Source organism: Danio rerio, chromosome 5, assembly GCF_049306965.1.
Source record: "Danio rerio strain Tuebingen ecotype United States chromosome 5, GRCz12tu, whole genome shotgun sequence".
NCBI lineage: Eukaryota > Metazoa > Chordata > Actinopteri > Cypriniformes > Danionidae > Danio > Danio rerio.
Window position 1 is genome coordinate 20069150 of NC_133180.1, and position 18719 is coordinate 20087868.

Here is an 18719-nt window from a genome sequence, read left to right on the forward strand (position 1 = left end):
ATATATATATATATATCCTGTTTTATAAACTAAACAAATGAAAAGTGCTTTCTATCTTTTTTAGAAGAAAAGTGCTTGCATCTGAATTCTTGTATGTTTTTGTTTTTTTTTAAACAAAAAGGCAATCGTTGAGAGAACATAAGTGCATAACATGCTTGCTATTAAGAGCAATCAAGTGAAATTTCATGTTTGTTGCTTACACTGAAACACACGCAAACAACGAGGTCTCACAGAATGGCTCCTCTCTGTGTCACCATGTGATCACATATTCGAGTCTCTTTAACAGGGTATTGACCTTAAATGGTAAGACGCACACAGATTTGTTTTTTGATATCTATATCCACGTAAACATGGCCAGTATGTCTTATCATGGTGATGCATGCACTCTATCTAGCAGCATTTTACTTTAGTGGCTAATTCTGAACCAGTAGACTCACTACAAGCAGAATTCTTTATTGAGGACATGTTGGTTGTTTTGCAGTCAAACAGTGATATTTAAGACGTCTACAAGAAGAGTCTGTTAGAGTCTAATTTGCACAGTGTCATCCCAGTTAACATGTAAATGAGGTAGATACATAGGTGAAAGAACCTGTTCGGACACTGTAGTTTCATCCGCCCAAATCTGATCACCAAAATAGTTTCTTTGGCCTGAATGGATTCATTACGGTTTGCATTACTTTGGGATCTGCCAATGCTCAGGTTTAATGTGATAAAATTAGATTTTTAAAAAACAATGAATATGACTTTTCAGTTAAATATATTATTGTTAATTTGAAACTTGATTGTATGAATTAGTATTTTTTTTTTTTACTTTATCTTGTAAAATCAGGCTGGTTGCATTGAGATTACAATTAAATCATTACAATAGGAATTGTAATTGAATGTGTAATCATTCAAGTATCGTTCATATGCTTATCTTGAGACACATCTAAATCAAAAACTGTAGTCATCATTTTAGAGTTGTGTTTCCACTCATGACTGCAGAAACGAAATCAAGCTTGAGCCTGCAGGTTATAAGTTTAAATATCACCTTGATATATTGTAATGACAATTTAGTAAGCTAAATGTGTCATGTTTGATGTCTTCGTTCCACCTTTTACAGTAGAAGCATTTGCATTAAAACAATGGTTTATGACTTGAAGTGTAAAGTTAGATTAACAGTTCAGGGTTTATTTAAGACTTAGTCAGCACTGGCTGCAGTCTTTATGATAACACGCAAAGCTGTGATTGGCTGAATTGCTCGTGTGAGCATTTATTTTAGAGCACACTTGACAGAGTACAGAGGACAAATCAGTTGAGGAAAAACTGTTTACATGGACGGATCAGGTTCACTCCTAGAAGTCCCGCTAATTTGATGGATTTTTTACCTTTTATGTTTGTTTTTGAACATTTAAATTCATTCTTCTTTTGATTATTAATATTTCCCATCATAGCTTACTTGCACTATTGTTTCAGCAAGTTCCACATCTTACATTCACATTCATGTAGCCTTTATGCTTTTAGCTATTTGAACCAGTTTGAGATTCAGCATGTTTAAGTAATTAATATGTATATATATTTTTTGCTTGTAGGCCTAGCATGTCAGGCCCCCACCTGCTGAAAAAGGGCAAAGAACACAGGAAGATGGAGGTGCATAGAGATTTCACCGTTGCCTCTCCAGCGGAGTTTGTCACTCGCTTTGGAGGAAACCGCATTATAGATAAGGTTTGTTTATGTTTATCATTTAACTCCTTCATACACAACTGTAGATCTTTAATAAATATGTTTTCTGATGTAATCATTTCTCTTATGCTCTCTAGGTGCTGATTGCAAATAATGGCATTGCTGCAGTTAAGTGCATGCGGTCAATTCGCCGCTGGTCCTATGAAATGTTTCGTAATGAGAGAACCATTCGCTTTGTGGTGATGGTCACACCCGAAGACTTGAAAGCCAATGCAGGTTATCAGAAAAAAAAAAAAGATGGTTCAGCCTGAAACCATCTGTTTTATTGTGCTCTTTTTGTATTATATATATACATTATGTGTCTGCTGTATAGCTTTATTTATTTTTTATGTAAATAATATTTCTACATATTAGAATCCATGTCTAAAGTTCATTGTGTTTTTCTTTAGAATACATTAAAATGGCTGATCACTATGTGCCAGTACCAGGGGGTCCAAATAACAACAACTATGCCAATGTTGAGATGATTGTGGATATTGCAAAAAGGATACCAGTGCAGGTACAGTGTGTCCATTATTATCTTGTCTTGGTATTAGATGTGTATTTTCCATTGTTGCTGATAATAATTTTTTTTGTTATAAGGCTGTGTGGGCTGGATGGGGACATGCATCTGAGAACCCCAAACTACCAGAGCTCCTTCATAAATCAGGGATATGTTTTCTAGGTATTTCATCTTTAATCTAATAAACAACTTAGCCTGACTAGTCCAATGCAGAAATAAATGGATAAATGGTCATACAAGAAGCCATATAAAAATGAATATATAGTTTTTGTTTGACCAGAAATGAGACTGGCTTCTCCCAAAAAATAATAAGACGGTGTACAAAAAAAAATTCTCCGATTTTATTTACATTTAAGTGAGAATTTGCCAGGGATGTAAATAATTTGGGCCTTAAATGTATAATATAATTATAATCATATATTTTAGCTCATTTTTTATACTATATGTACATATTTGTAAATCTATATGTGCAATCCAAATATGAACTTGTATGTCTTATATGTGAGTTGTATATATTGTGATATGTAAGATTTCTGTATGGAATTGAGGATAAAAGATGTTAATGGAGTTGTCTTTTTCAGGACCGTCCAGTAAAGCCATGTGGGCATTAGGAGATAAAGTGGCATCTTCAATCGTAGCTCAGAGCGCAGGCATTCCCACGTTGCCCTGGAGTGGAACTGGTGGGAAACACGGTTCATGTCATGAGCTGTTCCTTAAGCTCTCATTGTGATGCCTTCATCTCTTGCTCTTGGTCTTTTTTCAGGTCTGAGTGTTGAATGGGCAGAAGAAGAGCAGAGGCAGGGTCGTTTGATCAGCGTTCCTCCTGAACTATACGTGCAGGGTTGTGTTAAAGATGTGGACGAGGGACTAGCGGTGGGTTTCACTACAGAATTAATATAGTTCCGTTACCTTGTGTTAATGCACATTTTGAAGTATCATATGAGAAATTAGTGATGGAAATGGCAAATTTCAAATATTTTTTTTCTCTCGATTGAGGTGGTTTTTGACTTGCAAGTAATGGGAAGTGGAATTGCAATTTCCTATTAAAGACTCAGTCGGACATTCCACACATGTGACTATCCTGTCTCCATTATTGTTATCTTGTTAATTGTTAGTTACTAGGTTACCAATACTACAGGTAGCCACTCTAACGCCCTAATGAAACCTAACCTAATAAAATGCATTTAGGATTTTTCCTTATTTTTTGTAAACTTTGAAAAGATTTGTTTACATTTGTTTGGAAGCCCAGCTAATAAGCTTGTTTTACGTCCATACCAATATGCTGACAACTCCCAAACGGGTTTATTTTGTAGTTATTTGAGCTTTATAAAAGACTTAGTTAACTGTCCCATGAAATTAAAATAAAGTTTTTTAGACGTTAGTATCAGCATGTTAGTTTTAAGACTATCCATAAACCAGTGTGCTCCAAAACAGTGACAACTTTCCATTTAAGAGATCTAAAATTTACAAAGCTTGCAATCTGTCACTTCAAGCTAATTGGATCATTGTTTTTTTCACACCACCTTATACCCAAAGCACATCATACAAAACTCTATTGGTTGTTGTTTTTAAAGGGGTAAGCTGCTCTATGCCCCATTCTCTTTATATTTTGGTTGAGATTACATCAAACATTGAATAAAATGCACATTTTAAAGCACTTTGTGGTTCTTATAAGCTGTTTATGACCTCAAGGAGGATGGGTAAATAGTTTAAATGACTACATGCATTGCCACCTTATTTAGCAGAATTAGGTTATTTGACCATTGAGTATTTTATGTGTTCTATCATAATGTAAATACATTATTAAAAACCCAGAAATATTCCAAAAAGTTTGTGGAAAATTTTGTTTAGATTCATTATTTTATTTTAAGTTTATGTCTACCATGAAGATGCTTTACTGGCACACATGGACACTTCATAATGCAGTTTAACATGCCAGGCAAAATTGGGGTAATATGTAAAAACCTAAAGCTGTTTCCACACCATTTTGATGGATGAAACAAAAACAATGATCTCAACGTATTTCCTGTTTTACACTTTTATTTCCTTAACTTCCGAGAATCCAAAAAGAGCCACATATTGATAAATAATGTTCTGATAGCTGTTTTAACATTAAGTTATGATTGAATTGCCTCTTGTTACAGTTATGAAATAGTTTGATAACAAGCAGGAAATGTTCATGTTTTTATTACATTTAGAGTGCAGAAAAGATTGGCTACCCTGTGGTCATCAAAGCATCAGAGGGAGGTGGAGGTAAAGGCATAAGAAAAGTTGAAAGTTCTGAAGACTTTCCTAGCCTTTTCAGACAGGTACAGTATACAATACCATACATATTTTACAGTAATGTTTTACTTTGATATATATTCACAGCATGCTGTCTATGTTCTGTGCTACAGGTGCAGGCTGAGGTGCCAGGTTCACCCATCTTCATAATGCAACTAGCCGAACACGCACGCCACCTGGAGGTGCAGATCTTGGCCGACCAATATGGCAATGCCATCTCTCTGTTTGGCAGAGACTGTTCTATCCAGCGCCGTCACCAGAAGATCATAGAAGAAGCTCCTGCCAGCATTGCCTCCACCATCACTTTTGAGCAAATGGAGCAGGTAAGACAAAAGTATTTGAATAGTTTCTGACTTTGCTGACTTTTGTATGATCTTTTGTAAATCACCTTTAGAGACTTGATTAGGTTGCACCATTTGTCCATAAAGCAAAAAGTGGTTAATAGGTGATGTGCAGTGGTATAAAATGACATTTATAGTCAAGGATCTGATAGCAGCTATTAAATTCAAGAGCAGTTGTTGTTGAAATGTTGCAAATGTTAGAATGCCCTCTGTTGATATTAAGTTGATGCTTTTGTTTTGCATCACTCTAAATATTGATTTGTAAATCTATTTAAAATTATATTCTTTGTATTAAAATGTAAGCAGATTGAGTAAATAATAAAAAAAAATAATAATTCAGCTATCATTTAAAAATGGTGTTAAAAGGCAGAGCAAGATTTGGCATGCACAGTTTATATTGTGCTCTCTGTGTCAGTATGCAGTTCGTCTGGCTAAAATGGTGGGCTATGTGAGCGCTGGTACGGTGGAATACCTGTTTTCTGAGGATGGAAGTTTCCACTTCCTGGAGCTGAATCCTCGACTTCAGGTGGAGCATCCTTGTACGGAGATGATTGCTGACGTCAACCTTCCTGCAGCACAGCTACAGGTCAGGAGGATACAGTAGAGGTGTTAACAACATGTCTATAATTGTTAAATGCTGACCATACTGCATGCTGCCTTCATTCTGTCTCTGTAGATAGCGATGGGGATTCCTCTTTACAGAATTAAGGATATCCGTGTCCTGTTTGGTGAAGCTCCATGGGGAGACACAACTATTAACTTTGAATCTCCAGAATGCATGCCCTGTCCACGGGGACACGTCATAGCTGCACGCATCACCAGTGAAAACCCGGATGAGGTGAGATTTTAATCTAGGTTTAAGACATAAGAGTATTCAAGAATGAAAATGAGTGGTGTAAAAAAGCCTATTAAAAATGCTGATCAAAAAATCCTAAAAAAAAACTTACGATGGTTTAATTTGATATGAAATATATTAAGCAGCTGAGCTGTTTTTAAAGTGAATACAGCCTTGTTGAAGACTGAAAAAACTTTTTTATTTATTTATTTTTGTATTAATAAATGAAGTAATTTTTGTATTAATTAATTTCTATTTATTCATTTATTTATTAATATTTTTTTGTATTTATACATTTTTAAATTGTATTTTATGTTGAGTTTTAGTCTTCTGTACAGATTTTTGTTCACTTTGGCTGTTTTAAAAGTGTTTTATAAATAAAATTTGACAGATAGATTCATTGACTCGTCTTAAATGTTTTTAGCAAACTATAATTTTGAATATATTTATATATGCAGAGTTTAGCTTGTGTCATGTAAACGTATTTCTGTGATTACGTCTCTACGCTGATTATTTAAAGCAGCATTATTGGTGCATGTTTAATGATATTTATATATATTTTTTTATTATTATTGAAGTTATATTAGAAGACTGCTTATTTTATTTATCTTTTTTTGTCCTCATAAGGGCTTTAAACCAAGCTCAGGTACAGTTCAGGAGCTGAACTTCCGTAGCAGTAAGAATGTATGGGGCTACTTTAGTGTAGGTGCAACTGGAGGCCTACATGAGTTTGCAGACTCTCAGTTTGGACACTGTTTCTCCTGGGGCGAGAACCGAGAAGAGGCCATCTCGTGAGTCTCTAGGCAATTGAAGCTTTGCGCCTTTTTATCCAATGTGCCCTTTATAAAAAAATATTACACAGAGCTTTCTTTTTATGGTGTGAATTGAGCCTTTCTTCTTATGACCTAAAGGAACATGGTGGTAGCCATGAAGGAGCTGTCAATCAGAGGAGACTTCAGGACAACAGTGGAGTACCTTATAAAACTGCTGGAAACAGAAAGTTTCAGAAACAATGACATTGATACTGGTTGGCTGGATCACCTTATTGCTGATAAAGTGCAGGTATGAGTCAGTTGTGGGAACAAATCTGTCCCAAAATTTCTCTATGAACAAAGTTCTGTTTCTGCCTGGGTCATATGAATCCATTGAAAGAAAACTGATGCTTGTTTGATGATGTTTTATTGTATGTTTCACTTAGGCAGAGAGGCCAGATACTATGTTAGGTGTGGTATGCGGAGCTCTACAAGTGGCTGATGCAAGTTTTAGAGAAAGCATGTCTGACTTCCTGCATTCACTGGAAAGGTTAGTAGCTGTTAAAACATTACCATATAATGTATATGAATTATCAAATTACCATATGATGTTTATAAATTATCAAGTTACCATATGATGTTTATGAGTTATAATTCAAATGAATTATCAAATATGTTTGTGTTGGGAAAAGCTGAAGCACAAGTGCACTATAAAGTGTTCTTTAGTCTACATAATATGTGCATTGTAGCTGATATTTTAAACTATAATGAAATAATTTGTCATATAAGATGTTTGAGGTTCATAGCTTTCACAATGTATGTTGTTGATAACAATTCCATTATAAATCTGTTATTAATAATTTTACATACAATTTTGTTTTAAAATTGCAGATACTTGGGCTACATTTCCTGATTTCTATTTTGTTCTGTGTTGAATACCGAGAAAATGTAAATTCAATTCAATTCATCTTTATTTCTATAGCGCTTTTACAATGTAGTTTGTGTCAAAGCAGCTTAACATAGAAGTTCTAGTGAATTGAAGCAGTGTCAGTCCAGTTTTCAAAGTTTAAGTTCAGTTTAGTTCAGTTCAGTGTGGTTTAATTTTCGCTGCTGAGAGGCCAAACACTGAAGAGCAATCTATCGATGTGCAGCTTCACAAGTTCCGAACAATGGAAGCCAGTGGTGACGGCAGCGAGGAACAAACTTCACCAATTTGCAAAAGTGAAGGAAAGAAAAAAACTTGAGAGAAACCAGGCTCAGTTGGGCATGACCATTTCTCCTCTAGCCAAATTTCTTGTGCAGAGCTGCAGTCTAGGAAAAGGATGTCCGATAATTGTAACCATAATTGTAATGTTATTCGCAAAAACTATTTCGAATTTTTGTAAGTGGAATTGTCACTACTTGAGCTTTCGAGATTCTTTTGTAGATTTGTCTAAGAAATTAGTTGAAAACAGTTGATTTACATTTACATATACATTTAATTATTTTGCAGATTATAACACAATACAAGTGATCAAAGCAACAACAACAAAACTGCAAAAAGTGCAAAACATTTGTGTGCATATATAGGGCTGTCAACACCCCAATTTTTTTTCTAATTGAATAGCGATAGCTGATTTGTGAAAACGTCAAGTACCCTCCAAAAAAGCATCTGAGATGGATATAAAGCAGTTAGTTTAAACCGCATTAGGAGGTGGTCTGGAATGCATTCCAGACAAAACTGGACATGTCCAGTGCATCTGGTTGTTGAAACCACATGTAGATTTTACTCGCAAAATGTTTGCAAAAAAAAAAAAAAATGTGGCCTTGTGTTAAACATAGACAAATATAACAACACTAATGCAATGGCAACACCACAGATGATAGTTTGGAATTTATCATTTATTTTTCTTTTAATTTTCATTTAATTTGATTTTTGAGAAGTCATTAACCACTAACCAAATAAATGTGAATGTTAAATTAATTTCAAATGGCAGAATTAAAAGAGATTCTGAAATAAATTATTATATTTTAATTTGATTACAAAAGCACAATATTTTATTTAGTATATATTAAAGACTAATTAATATGAACCCTTTACAATTCTTACTCGTTTCTATCTCAAAAATGGAGTAATTTAAATGTTTAATTTATAGCACAGTAACCATGCTGAAGCATATCTTGTGCGCTTGTGACAATGTTTTACTGAAACAAGAGTGAAGTACAAACCCTTTTTTAGTCTAAATAATATGTGCATTGTAGCTGATTTTTTTAATCTATTATGAAGTAATTTGTATGTTGAATAAGTTATGATGCTTGCGTTTTGCTCTAATAATAAATTTGTTTTGGCTTGAAGTTTATAGCTTTCAAGATGTATGTTGGGCTACATTTCCTGATTTCCATTTTGTTCTGTTCTGAATACCGATAAAATGTAAAGGATCTCCTAGAACACTGAAAATTTGATGTTGTATTAAATGTAATGTTGCAGATTATTTTAAATCCATCTGGACACCTTAAAAATTGCTTAAAAAAGATCAACAAGCCAGTGTGCAAACTTGTCACAGAAGTGCAACACACCACACAATCATGTGAAATAATTAAATACAGCATGTTTATTCCACAAAGCCTTGTTTAATTTGCTTGTTAAAAACAAAAATTGGCTTGTTCATCACTTGAAAATACATGGACCAGGCAGGCGTAATCAGGCACTATAAGTAATATTTTGTGTTTTTATCAGAAGATCAGATAATATAATCTGAGGATAGAGTAAGAGAGTGTTGGTTATAAATGATCAAGTGTTCTTGAGAATGACTTAAGACTATGATGAGTTGCTGTTTGTCTAATGCCTTTTTTAAAGTAGGTAGAAAATATATTTAGAGTTTGTACCTGATAAAAATATCAAAGTTTTTTTGTATTAAAAATATAATATATAGTTATTAAATTTTAAGTATCAAGTTTAAGAACTAAAAAGAGAGCTGAAAGCTGAATTTAGCTGCAGTGTGAAAGCCAATTGAAACCACTCTATTTAACTACACTTTAATTGATTTCTGGATGTTTCAGGGGTCAGGTGTTGCCGGCTGCTAGTTTGGTCAACACAGTTAATGTTGATCTGATCTATGATGGCGTCAAATACTGCCTGAAGGTATTTTAACACTATATAAAACTACTTTGCTTAAGCTATTGCTCTTTATTATCAGACTTAAATGTGTTTGTTTGTGTCTATGGTATAGGTAGCCCGTCAGTCACCTACGACATATGTTATCATAATGAATGACTCCGATATAGAAGTTGATGTCCATAGGCTCAGTGATGGTGGTCTACTGCTTTCCTATGGCGGCAGCAGCTACACAACCTACATGAAGGAGGAGATTGATAGGTTAGTGAGGCACAATATATCACAATGTACTTTTTTTTTTTTGAACCAGCTAACAGTTATTTGGTTTCTGTCATTTGATTTGCAGGTACCGTGTCACAGTGGGCAATAAAACGTGCGTGTTTGAGAAGGAGCGAGACCCTACGGTGCTCCGTTCGCCCTCTGCTGGCAAGCTTTTGCAGTATGTAGTCACTGATGGTTCACATGTTTCGGCTTCCCAGCCTTATGCTGAAATTGAGGTAAGAACGATTGAAGCAAAGTATTTTACTTTTTAATTAAGCTGTTTTTTTTATTTTACAAGATTTATTTGGTTGTATATCATGTAACTGCTGAGGATGTAACAATTTTACTGACTTGTTAGAGTGGTTGTTTTCTTTTTGCTTTTTTTTAAGGTGATGAAGATGGTGATGACCCTGCATGTCCAGCATTCTGGTTGTATTCGCTTTTTAAAAAGACCAGGAACAGTATTGGAGCCTGGCTGTATAGTGGCCCTAATGGACCTGGATGACCCCAGCTGTATTCATCAGGTGACTTCATTTAGCATTCTTTTTCACAAGATGAAGTATGTGAAGAAGTCCACTTACTGTTTTTTAAGAGTCTTAGGAAAGTGTTAACATTTTTGACTACACTTACAGCTTTGACTTCACTTATTGCTTTATAATGTACAGTAGTAAACATTGTTTTTAGTGCTGTGAATAGAACCACAATTGAACAACAATTACTAAATTATGGTTAATTAAGCAACTACGGTTGTTTGTGGTTACCATGGTTTAAAAACATAATCCATGTTGTGCACATTTTTTTGTAGTAAAACCATGGTAAATTTTCATAAGGTGTGAGTATGATATAAGATCAAAGCAATATGTGTAAAAACTTAAATAAAACAATAAAAAACATAAGCAACACGTAGGTGTTTTGGTTTTCAGTGGAGTATAGCTTAGCAGGGGCGTATTTAACCAGCGAGATAAGTGGCCGATTAGGGCCACCAATAAATATCTAGAAGTATAAATTATACTATAGATAGCATCATTTTCTATCACATTTTGTAAAGTCAGTGTCAAACAAATCCATTTTTATCATAATTAAATATTATTTAATACACACTAAAATATAATATCATGATAATAATGTAATTTTGTGTAATAATAATATTCTAAAATAAAATATCCACCACCCACAATCATTGAGCAGTACAGCAGTCAGATTTATTACAAATTTATATATTATTTTTAGTCGTAAATTCACTTTAAGAAAGCTAATCATTTAAAATGTAGAGATTGCATTAAGCTAAAACATAGAAAAGAAGATTGAGTGGTATTTAACAACAGCAAAATAATTAAACATTAAATAAAAGTAGAAAGAGTGCTTTTCAGGACTTGGGCCCCATGGCTGGAGTTTGCTTATGGCCCCTAAATTGCTAAATCAGCCCCTGGAGCTTAGATAAAGTTTAAGATAAAATTATCAGCCCTGCTGTGAAAAAGTGCTGTTTAACAGATCAATGACATTTTATAACATTTTTCTTCTGGTGAAAGTCTTATTTATTTTAGTTTGGCTGGAATAAAAAAGAATAATGACATATTTATACTAAAGTGATTGGGAAACATTTTTAAAAAATCATTCAAATTTTACTGGAGTCCAAATAATTTGATCTTGAACTGTTTAAAATAATAATAATAATAATAATAATAATAATTAAAATGTGTGCTGCCAATTTGTTTTGCAGATGCCATTTAATCTCAGACTTAATGCAATACTATTAATTTCTAATATGTTTTGTGCATATTTTGTTGACCTTTTGTGGCTGCAGTTTTTCCTACTTACTGATTAATTTTGCGTTCTGTGATGAGATCAATTATGTGTCTCCAACAGGTAAATTCAGTTCAATCCATCTTTATTTATGTAGCTTTTGTTTCTATTTCTATAGGTGAAACCAAACACAGAGCCATTACCAGCTCAGGAGCCATTACCCATGGTAGGAGAGAGGCTTCACCAGGTGTTCCACAATGTTCTGGAGAACCTGGTGAAAATTATGGATGGATATTGTCTGCCAGAGCCATATTTTAGTCAGAAAGTGAGAACACCGATCCACTGATGCAACACAAGGCTGCATAAAAATCACGTTCATTCATCTAACTATCCATGTGTCTTCACAGTTGAAGAACTGGGTCGACACGCTGATGAAGACGCTTCGGGATCCGTCTCTGCCTCTACTTGAACTGCAGGAGATCATGACCAGCGTGGCAGGGCGAATTCCAGTTACTGTGGAGAAGGCAATTCGAAAGGTCATGGCACAGTACGCCAGTAACATTACCTCTGTGCTCTGTCAGTTCCCCAGCCAAAGGGTGAGTTATAAAATGAATGTGCTTCTCTGGAACATAGATTGTGCTCATATCTGTAGACGGCATTACATGCAGTATAAGGTCAAAGACAAAGGTTTTTTCAGTCATCAAATAAAAAGAGTTTAGGTGTTTTTCATACCTTAGAATGTGTCCTGTATCATATTTTGTCATGGTTTACAGAAGACACACACTAAAATGTCATTTAGCCTATATATCAAACATTTCAGTTTGATCACTTATGGGACATCTCATCTTTTACCCATATTCATTCATAAAAATCATATGATTTTATCTATATTTATAACCTTCAGATTTCACTATTGTCACTAATTAAGATTGTAATTTAGTTAAAGGTGCAATAAGTGAACCCGTTTTTATTATGCTGGTTGAAAGTCTCTTCACATCCTGATAGAAATCATTAAATTAAGTGGTCCAAATGTTTTTGTATCTGTTCTAATATTCTGCGGAAGGTGTACGACCAAGAAAAGTCCAATAAAAACAATTGGTCCAATCAACAATAAGCTGTTCTACCTGCCTGTCAAAATATGTACTTGAATACCTCTGTGCACACTGTTTGCGCAGAAAAGATGACTCCATAGACACATTCATAGACTTGGCTTAGACAGAAAATGGCATGCTATTTACATTCGTTCAGGAGGCGTGACTTTGGATGTTGATTTGCATGATGGGACATAGGCTTTCAGTGGCCCCAGGCTAACACTACAAAAATTAGCATATATATATAAATATAGTAAGTAATATGTGGATGCAAAAAAAAAAAAAGTTTTCAATCACTTTTTCAGATAGCAAATATACTTGATAGCCATGCTGCCACACTTCAAAGGAAAGCAGACCGGGAAATTTTCTTCATGAACACCCAGAGCATTGTGCAATTGGTGCAAAGGTGAGAACTGCCTGATGACTCGCTCTGCCTGATAAACTGAAGCTATTACCGCTGTAATCTTCAGATAAACAAATATTGCTGTGTTACACAGGAAATGACAATATTCACCTGTTTTTTTTAAATGATTTCTAGATACCGTAGCGGCATTAGGGGCTACATGAAATCTGTTGTTCTGGATCTTTTGAAACACTACCTTCAGGTGGAGATGCAATTTCAGCAAGGTAAACGTAACAATGTAACATTTATAATAGAGCAAAACTGTCAGGTTCTGGAATTAAAAACTACATTCATTTTTTTTCCCATAGGGAAACACAATAACTTTAACCTTAAATAAACGTTTAAAGAAAAACATGTTGTGAGCACTGAGGTTGTTAATTAATTGCGTATGCTGTTGTTGTACCCGTCTGGCTCCTCCCATTTAGTCTAATCTGTCACATTTTTTGAAAATACGTACAGTTGAATTCAGAATTATTAGCTCCCCTTGATTTTTATTTCTTTTTTAAATATTTCCCAAATGATGTTTAACAGAGCAAGGGAATTTTCACAGTATGTCTGATAATATTTTTTTCTTTTTTTTTTTATTTCGGCTGGATTAAAAGCAGGTTTTAATTTTTAAATAAAAACTATTTTAAGGTCAACATTATTGGCCCCTTTAAGCTATTTTTTTTCAATTGTCTACAGAACAAATCATCAATATACAATAACTTGCCTAATTACCCTAACATGCCTAGTTAGCCTAATTAACCTAGTTAGGCCTTTAAATGTCACTTTAAGCTGTATAGAAGTGCCTTGAAAAAGAACTAGTAAAATATTATTTACTGTCATCATGGCAAAGATAAAAATAAACAGTTATTAGAAATGAGTTATTAAAACTATTATGTTTACAAATGTGTTTAGAAAATCTTCTCTCTGTGAAGCAGAAACTTGGGACATAAACAGAGGGGGCTAATAATTCTGACTTTGCAATATTTGACCCTGCGTGGATCACTAATCCAGTCAAAACTCATGTTTGTCAATATTTGGAAATTTTATATTTTTACATCACCTACAAGCAGGATAAATAATCTTTTCATTGATGTATTGGTTTGTTATGGCAGGACAATATTTGGCAGAGATGCAACTATTTTGTAAGAATGGGTTTTAAACCACAACGGTTCGAACTGTAGTTCTGCCGAGCGACTAAAAAGTTATCAGTATGATGGTAAAAAAAATTAATTTCTAGTCAAACCATTCTTCTGCAATCTCATACCAAAAAACGGAAATAAGGGCAGTATTAATAGCTATAAATGTGGGAGAGCGTTGATATTATGTGATTGTATTGTATTGCAATATGGAACAATTAAGTGTTGATGTTAAATCAAAAGTAAACAAATACTTGAAAATGAGATGATTTAATGACAATAATTCTCTGTGGTTAAAACTGAATTAAGTACAAAATAACTGTTTAAAATGATAAAATATGAAATGATAAAACATATGACATAAATTGTACCGTGCTTAAATGTAAAATTAAAGTTACCTGAAGTAGAAGGAGATACACAGCAGGAGAGAGAGACAAAGAGAGCAGGCCCAGAAGTTAGCCTGATTGCAGTAGAGTCAGAGAAGATAGACTCCAGAGGAGGAGAGGAGCAGTGCATGAGAGAAACAGACCAAGAAAAGACAGGCCAGGAAAAGAGAGGTTTACCTCCTATTTTGTATCTTTCTTAACCATGTGCCTAAAGCCCAAATGCTGAGACATTCAAACTGACCAATCAACATGTGACCACATCTTAAAACCCCCAAAGTTCAGATATCAGGCCCTGATCTTATCAGTATTTGCCTTTGTAGTCAGTATGGACCTTCTTGAGTCAAAAAGACATGTTTTGTCACATAAACAAATGCTTATGATATTATTGCCTCTTACAATTTGAAATCTGCAATCTGAGGGTTCAGAAAAATCTAAATATTGAGAAACATCACCTTTAAAAGTGCTTAACAATGCACATTACTAATCAGAAATTTACTTTTTAGATATTTATAGTAGGACATTTGCTAAATGGAACATGATCTGTATTTAATAATCTAAGGATTTTGGGCATAAAAGAAAAAATTATCATTTTGACCCAGCTATTGGTGCAAATATATGCATGCAATCTAAGACATTTTGGTTTTGTGGACCAAGGTCACATTAATTAAAAATATAAAATGTTTCTATAAACGGATAAAACTATTTAAAAATATTTTTATTGTGTCAGCTTCAGTTGTGTCTTTTCCATATTAAACAAATCTTTCTCTCATGCTCATATATTTCTTTGATTCAATCATTTTGATTTACCTTGTTGCAGTCCATCAGAGATTGCGAAGAATACATCTGCAAAAAGTTCAAATGCAGTTTGAAGACTATAAATACTCTCATAAAAGCAATTAAAATACTCTCATTTTCTCTGACAGCTCACTATGACAAGTGTGTGATCAATCTCAGAGAGCAGTATAAGCCGGACATGACCCCAGTGCTGGAGTGCATCTTTTCTCATGCTCAGGTGTCCAAGAAGAACATCCTCGTCACCATGCTCATAGTAAGATGCTTTCTAAACACATGAACAGTGCGTATGTATTATACAAAGGGATGGAAATTGAAATTATGATTGCTTCATCTGAGGGTTAATGTAACTCAATTAGTTAATAAGGATTGATGGACATATCTTGTTATTATTTGATTTAAAAAGGATCTCTTTTTTTTTTTTTCAGGACCAGCTGTGTGGCCGGGACCCAATGCTTGCTGATGAGCTCATGGTCATTCTGGATGAGCTTACACAACTCAGTAAAATGGAAAACTCTAAAGTGGCACTTAGGGCCAGACAGGTATGGTGTGGACTGAATTTGTGACAGTCACTGAAAACAGTAATGCCTTTATTTCATGCAGTTTTGCTGGCTTTGCTCAAAATATCATTTTACAATTAGTAACATTATTTTAGCAGCATGTATGTTACATTCAGAATGGATGTATTAAACTGATCAAAAGTGACAGCCAAAACATTTATGATGTTACAAAGAACAAAGAATCCTGAAAAATTCATGGTTTTAATTCTATTCATTCAAATTTATTTGTCTTTTCAAAATAATTATTGTTTCGAAACTGCTTTATAAAAGGGGCACAATATTACATCAAATCAATCAAATAAAAAAAAAATTAAGGTTATTACTCATCATAATTTTATTAGTAACTTATAACTTTAACTAGGTTAATAGCTTTTAACAGTTAAAGATACTGTACACTCACCGGCCACTTTATATGGTACAACTGTCCAACTTGATTGAAGTGACTTTAAACATGGCATGAGGCTGCACGGTGGTGCAGTGGGTAGCACGTTTGCCTCACAGCAAGAAGGTTGCTGGTTCGAGCTGTGGCTGAGTCAGTTGGCGTTTCTGTGTGGAGTTTGCATGGGTTTCCTCCGGGTGCTCTGGTTTCCCCCACAAGTCAAAGACATGTGGTACAGGTGAATTCTTTTAGCTAAATTGTCCGTAGTGTATGTGTGTAAATGGGTATGTATGGATGTTTCCCAGTTATAGGTTTTAGCAGGAAAGGCATCCGCTGTGTAAAACATAAGCTGGATAAGTTGGCGGTTCATTCCGCTGTGGCGAACCCAGATTAATAAAGGGACTAAGCCGAAAGGAAAATGAATGAATGAATGAACGTGGCATAGTTATTGGTGCCAGACGGACTGGTCTAAGTATTTCTGAAACTGCTGATCTACTCGGATTTTACGCACAACCATCTCTAGGGTTTACAGAGAACGGTCTAAAAAAGTGAAAATATCTAGTGAGTGGCAGTTCCGTGGGCGCAAATGCCTTGTTGATGCCAGAGGTCAGAGGAGAATGGCCATACTGGTTTGAGCTGATAGAAAGGCAGCGGTAACTCAAATAACCACTTATTACAACTGAGGTATGCAGAAGAGCATCTCTGAAAGTGCAACATGTCAAACTTTGAAACAAATGGGCTACAGCAGCGGAAGAGCACACCGGGTGCCACTCCTGTCAGTTAAGAGCAGGAAACTGAGGTTACAATTCGCAGAGGTTCATCTGCAGCTACTGTGTGATGCTATCATGTCAATATAAACCAAAATCTCTGAGGAATATTTCCAGTACCTTGTTGAATCTATGCCATGAAGGATTACTTGGTACTGGTACTAGTAAGGTGTACCTATAATAAAGTAGCTGGTGAGTGTATATAAACATAGTTAACCTGCTGTTATATAGTATATAGGTAATGTCTATGTTTACATGTTCAATGAAGTGTATTTATATAATAAGTGTATGTGTTATCCTCAAAGTATTCGATCCACAAACATGTTAGGTATCATCATCAGATAAAGCTGTTTTTTTTTTTTTTTTTTTTTTTTTTTGAGTATCGATATAGTGAGCAGCCTCAATGACTTTATCTCTCTACAGGTGTTGATCGCCTCTCATTTGCCCTCATATGAACTCAGGCACAACCAGGTGGAATCCATCTTTTTATCAGCTATTGATATGTATGGGCATCAGTTTTGTCCTGAAAACCTCAAGGTGGTTCAGCAGCATGTATTTTCTTCACATTTTAACACATTATTCTAATTTGATGGTCTGACAGTAAGAAATCCTGTATTTGCAGAAACTAATCCTATCTGAGACCTCCATCTTTGACGTCTTGCCCAGTTTTTTCTACCACAACAACCGTGTGGTTTGCATGGCTGCATTAGAGGTCAGTGAAGTCTGATCTCATCTATCCAAATGCTTAGTCAAGTTATTGTCAACTTTTTTTAACTTTCCGGCAATTCTTTAGGTTTATGTACGGAGGGCTTATATAGCTTACGAGCTAAACAGTCTTCAGCACCATCAGCTGCAGGATGGGACATGTGCGGTGGATTTCCAGTTCATGTTACCATCATCCCACCCAAACAGGTACAGCAGAAGCCACACGTGGATCTTTATATTCTCAATAGGAGTTGATCCAGAGCTAAAATGTCCCATTTACTCCCATGACTACAAAATATAAACACAATGGTGGGAGTCTTGTGGCCAACCATTTTTTTATGTGAATCGAAACGTGTGAAAGCATTGAAGTTCATTGCTGTGGTTCTGAACAGACTACACAGATTAGGCAATAGAATAATACAAAACTGCTGTACACCTACAACTGGATGTTTCTATACCATGTGTTCTCTTATTTTGACAATGTTTTATCTTCCCTCTGAAAGAGAGCCTAACGCCACAGTGAGCCAGCACATGCCCAAATCCACGTAATGCGCTTTTCTATTCATTAGCATCTCTCTAATGTAGTACATTATAACAGAGTGCACAAAAACAAATCATGTCTCACATTCCTAACTTCCTACCTTTGGGCTGAAGCCTGGTTTGGGTTTCTTTTACTAAGCTATGGGATATGGGATTGAGCACAGCATTGGGGTAAATGATTTCATACCATCATTCTGGGGGTGATTTAAATGGTTGATCAACTTGCTTTGAATATTAAAGAAAATGGTAAACATGTTATTAAATTGCAGATATTTTGCACTGTATCGTAGTTACATTTTTAACTACACTTAAATTAAATAAACTAATCGGCCACTTTATTAGGTACATCTGCTAAGACCAGGTTTAATCCCTTTTTGCCTTCAGAACTCCCTTAATTCTTTGTGGCATAGATTTAGCTATGTAACATCTATAACATTAA

The 18719-nt window shown here is 34.8% G+C and overlaps 1 protein-coding gene across 20 annotated transcripts in view; it reads left to right on the top strand.

Moving 5' to 3' along the window:
• Positions 1-18719, top strand: part of acacb (acetyl-CoA carboxylase beta) — a 54239-nt gene that overhangs the window by 12021 nt on the left and 23499 nt on the right. For 10 of the 20 annotated variants that reach the window (XM_073952055.1, XM_073952057.1, XM_073952054.1 and 7 more), the window contains 27 exons: positions 1572-1704; positions 1800-1938; positions 2112-2221; positions 2305-2386; positions 2806-2904; positions 2988-3097; positions 4423-4533; positions 4621-4830; positions 5264-5434; positions 5525-5686; positions 6311-6474; positions 6595-6745; positions 6882-6985; positions 9475-9556; positions 9645-9790; positions 9876-10026; positions 10180-10314; positions 11712-11858; positions 11941-12129; positions 12930-13030; positions 13163-13251; positions 15461-15585; positions 15758-15871; positions 17459-17572; positions 17658-17747; positions 17829-17947; positions 18244-18285. In XM_073952055.1, coding sequence (XP_073808156.1) covers positions 1572-1704; positions 1800-1938; positions 2112-2221; positions 2305-2386; positions 2806-2904; positions 2988-3097; positions 4423-4533; positions 4621-4830; positions 5264-5434; positions 5525-5686; positions 6311-6474; positions 6595-6745; positions 6882-6985; positions 9475-9556; positions 9645-9790; positions 9876-10026; positions 10180-10314; positions 11712-11858; positions 11941-12129; positions 12930-13030; positions 13163-13251; positions 15461-15585; positions 15758-15871; positions 17459-17572; positions 17658-17747; positions 17829-17947; positions 18244-18285 — 3390 coding nt within the window. The remainder of the gene's footprint in view (positions 1-1571; positions 1705-1799; positions 1939-2111; positions 2222-2304; positions 2387-2805; positions 2905-2987; positions 3098-4422; positions 4534-4620; positions 4831-5263; positions 5435-5524; positions 5687-6310; positions 6475-6594; positions 6746-6881; positions 6986-9474; positions 9557-9644; positions 9791-9875; positions 10027-10179; positions 10315-11711; positions 11859-11940; positions 12130-12929; positions 13031-13162; positions 13252-15460; positions 15586-15757; positions 15872-17458; positions 17573-17657; positions 17748-17828; positions 17948-18243; positions 18286-18719) is intronic. The other 10 variants (XM_073952060.1, XM_073952062.1, XM_073952059.1 and 7 more) reach the window with 1 other exon arrangement.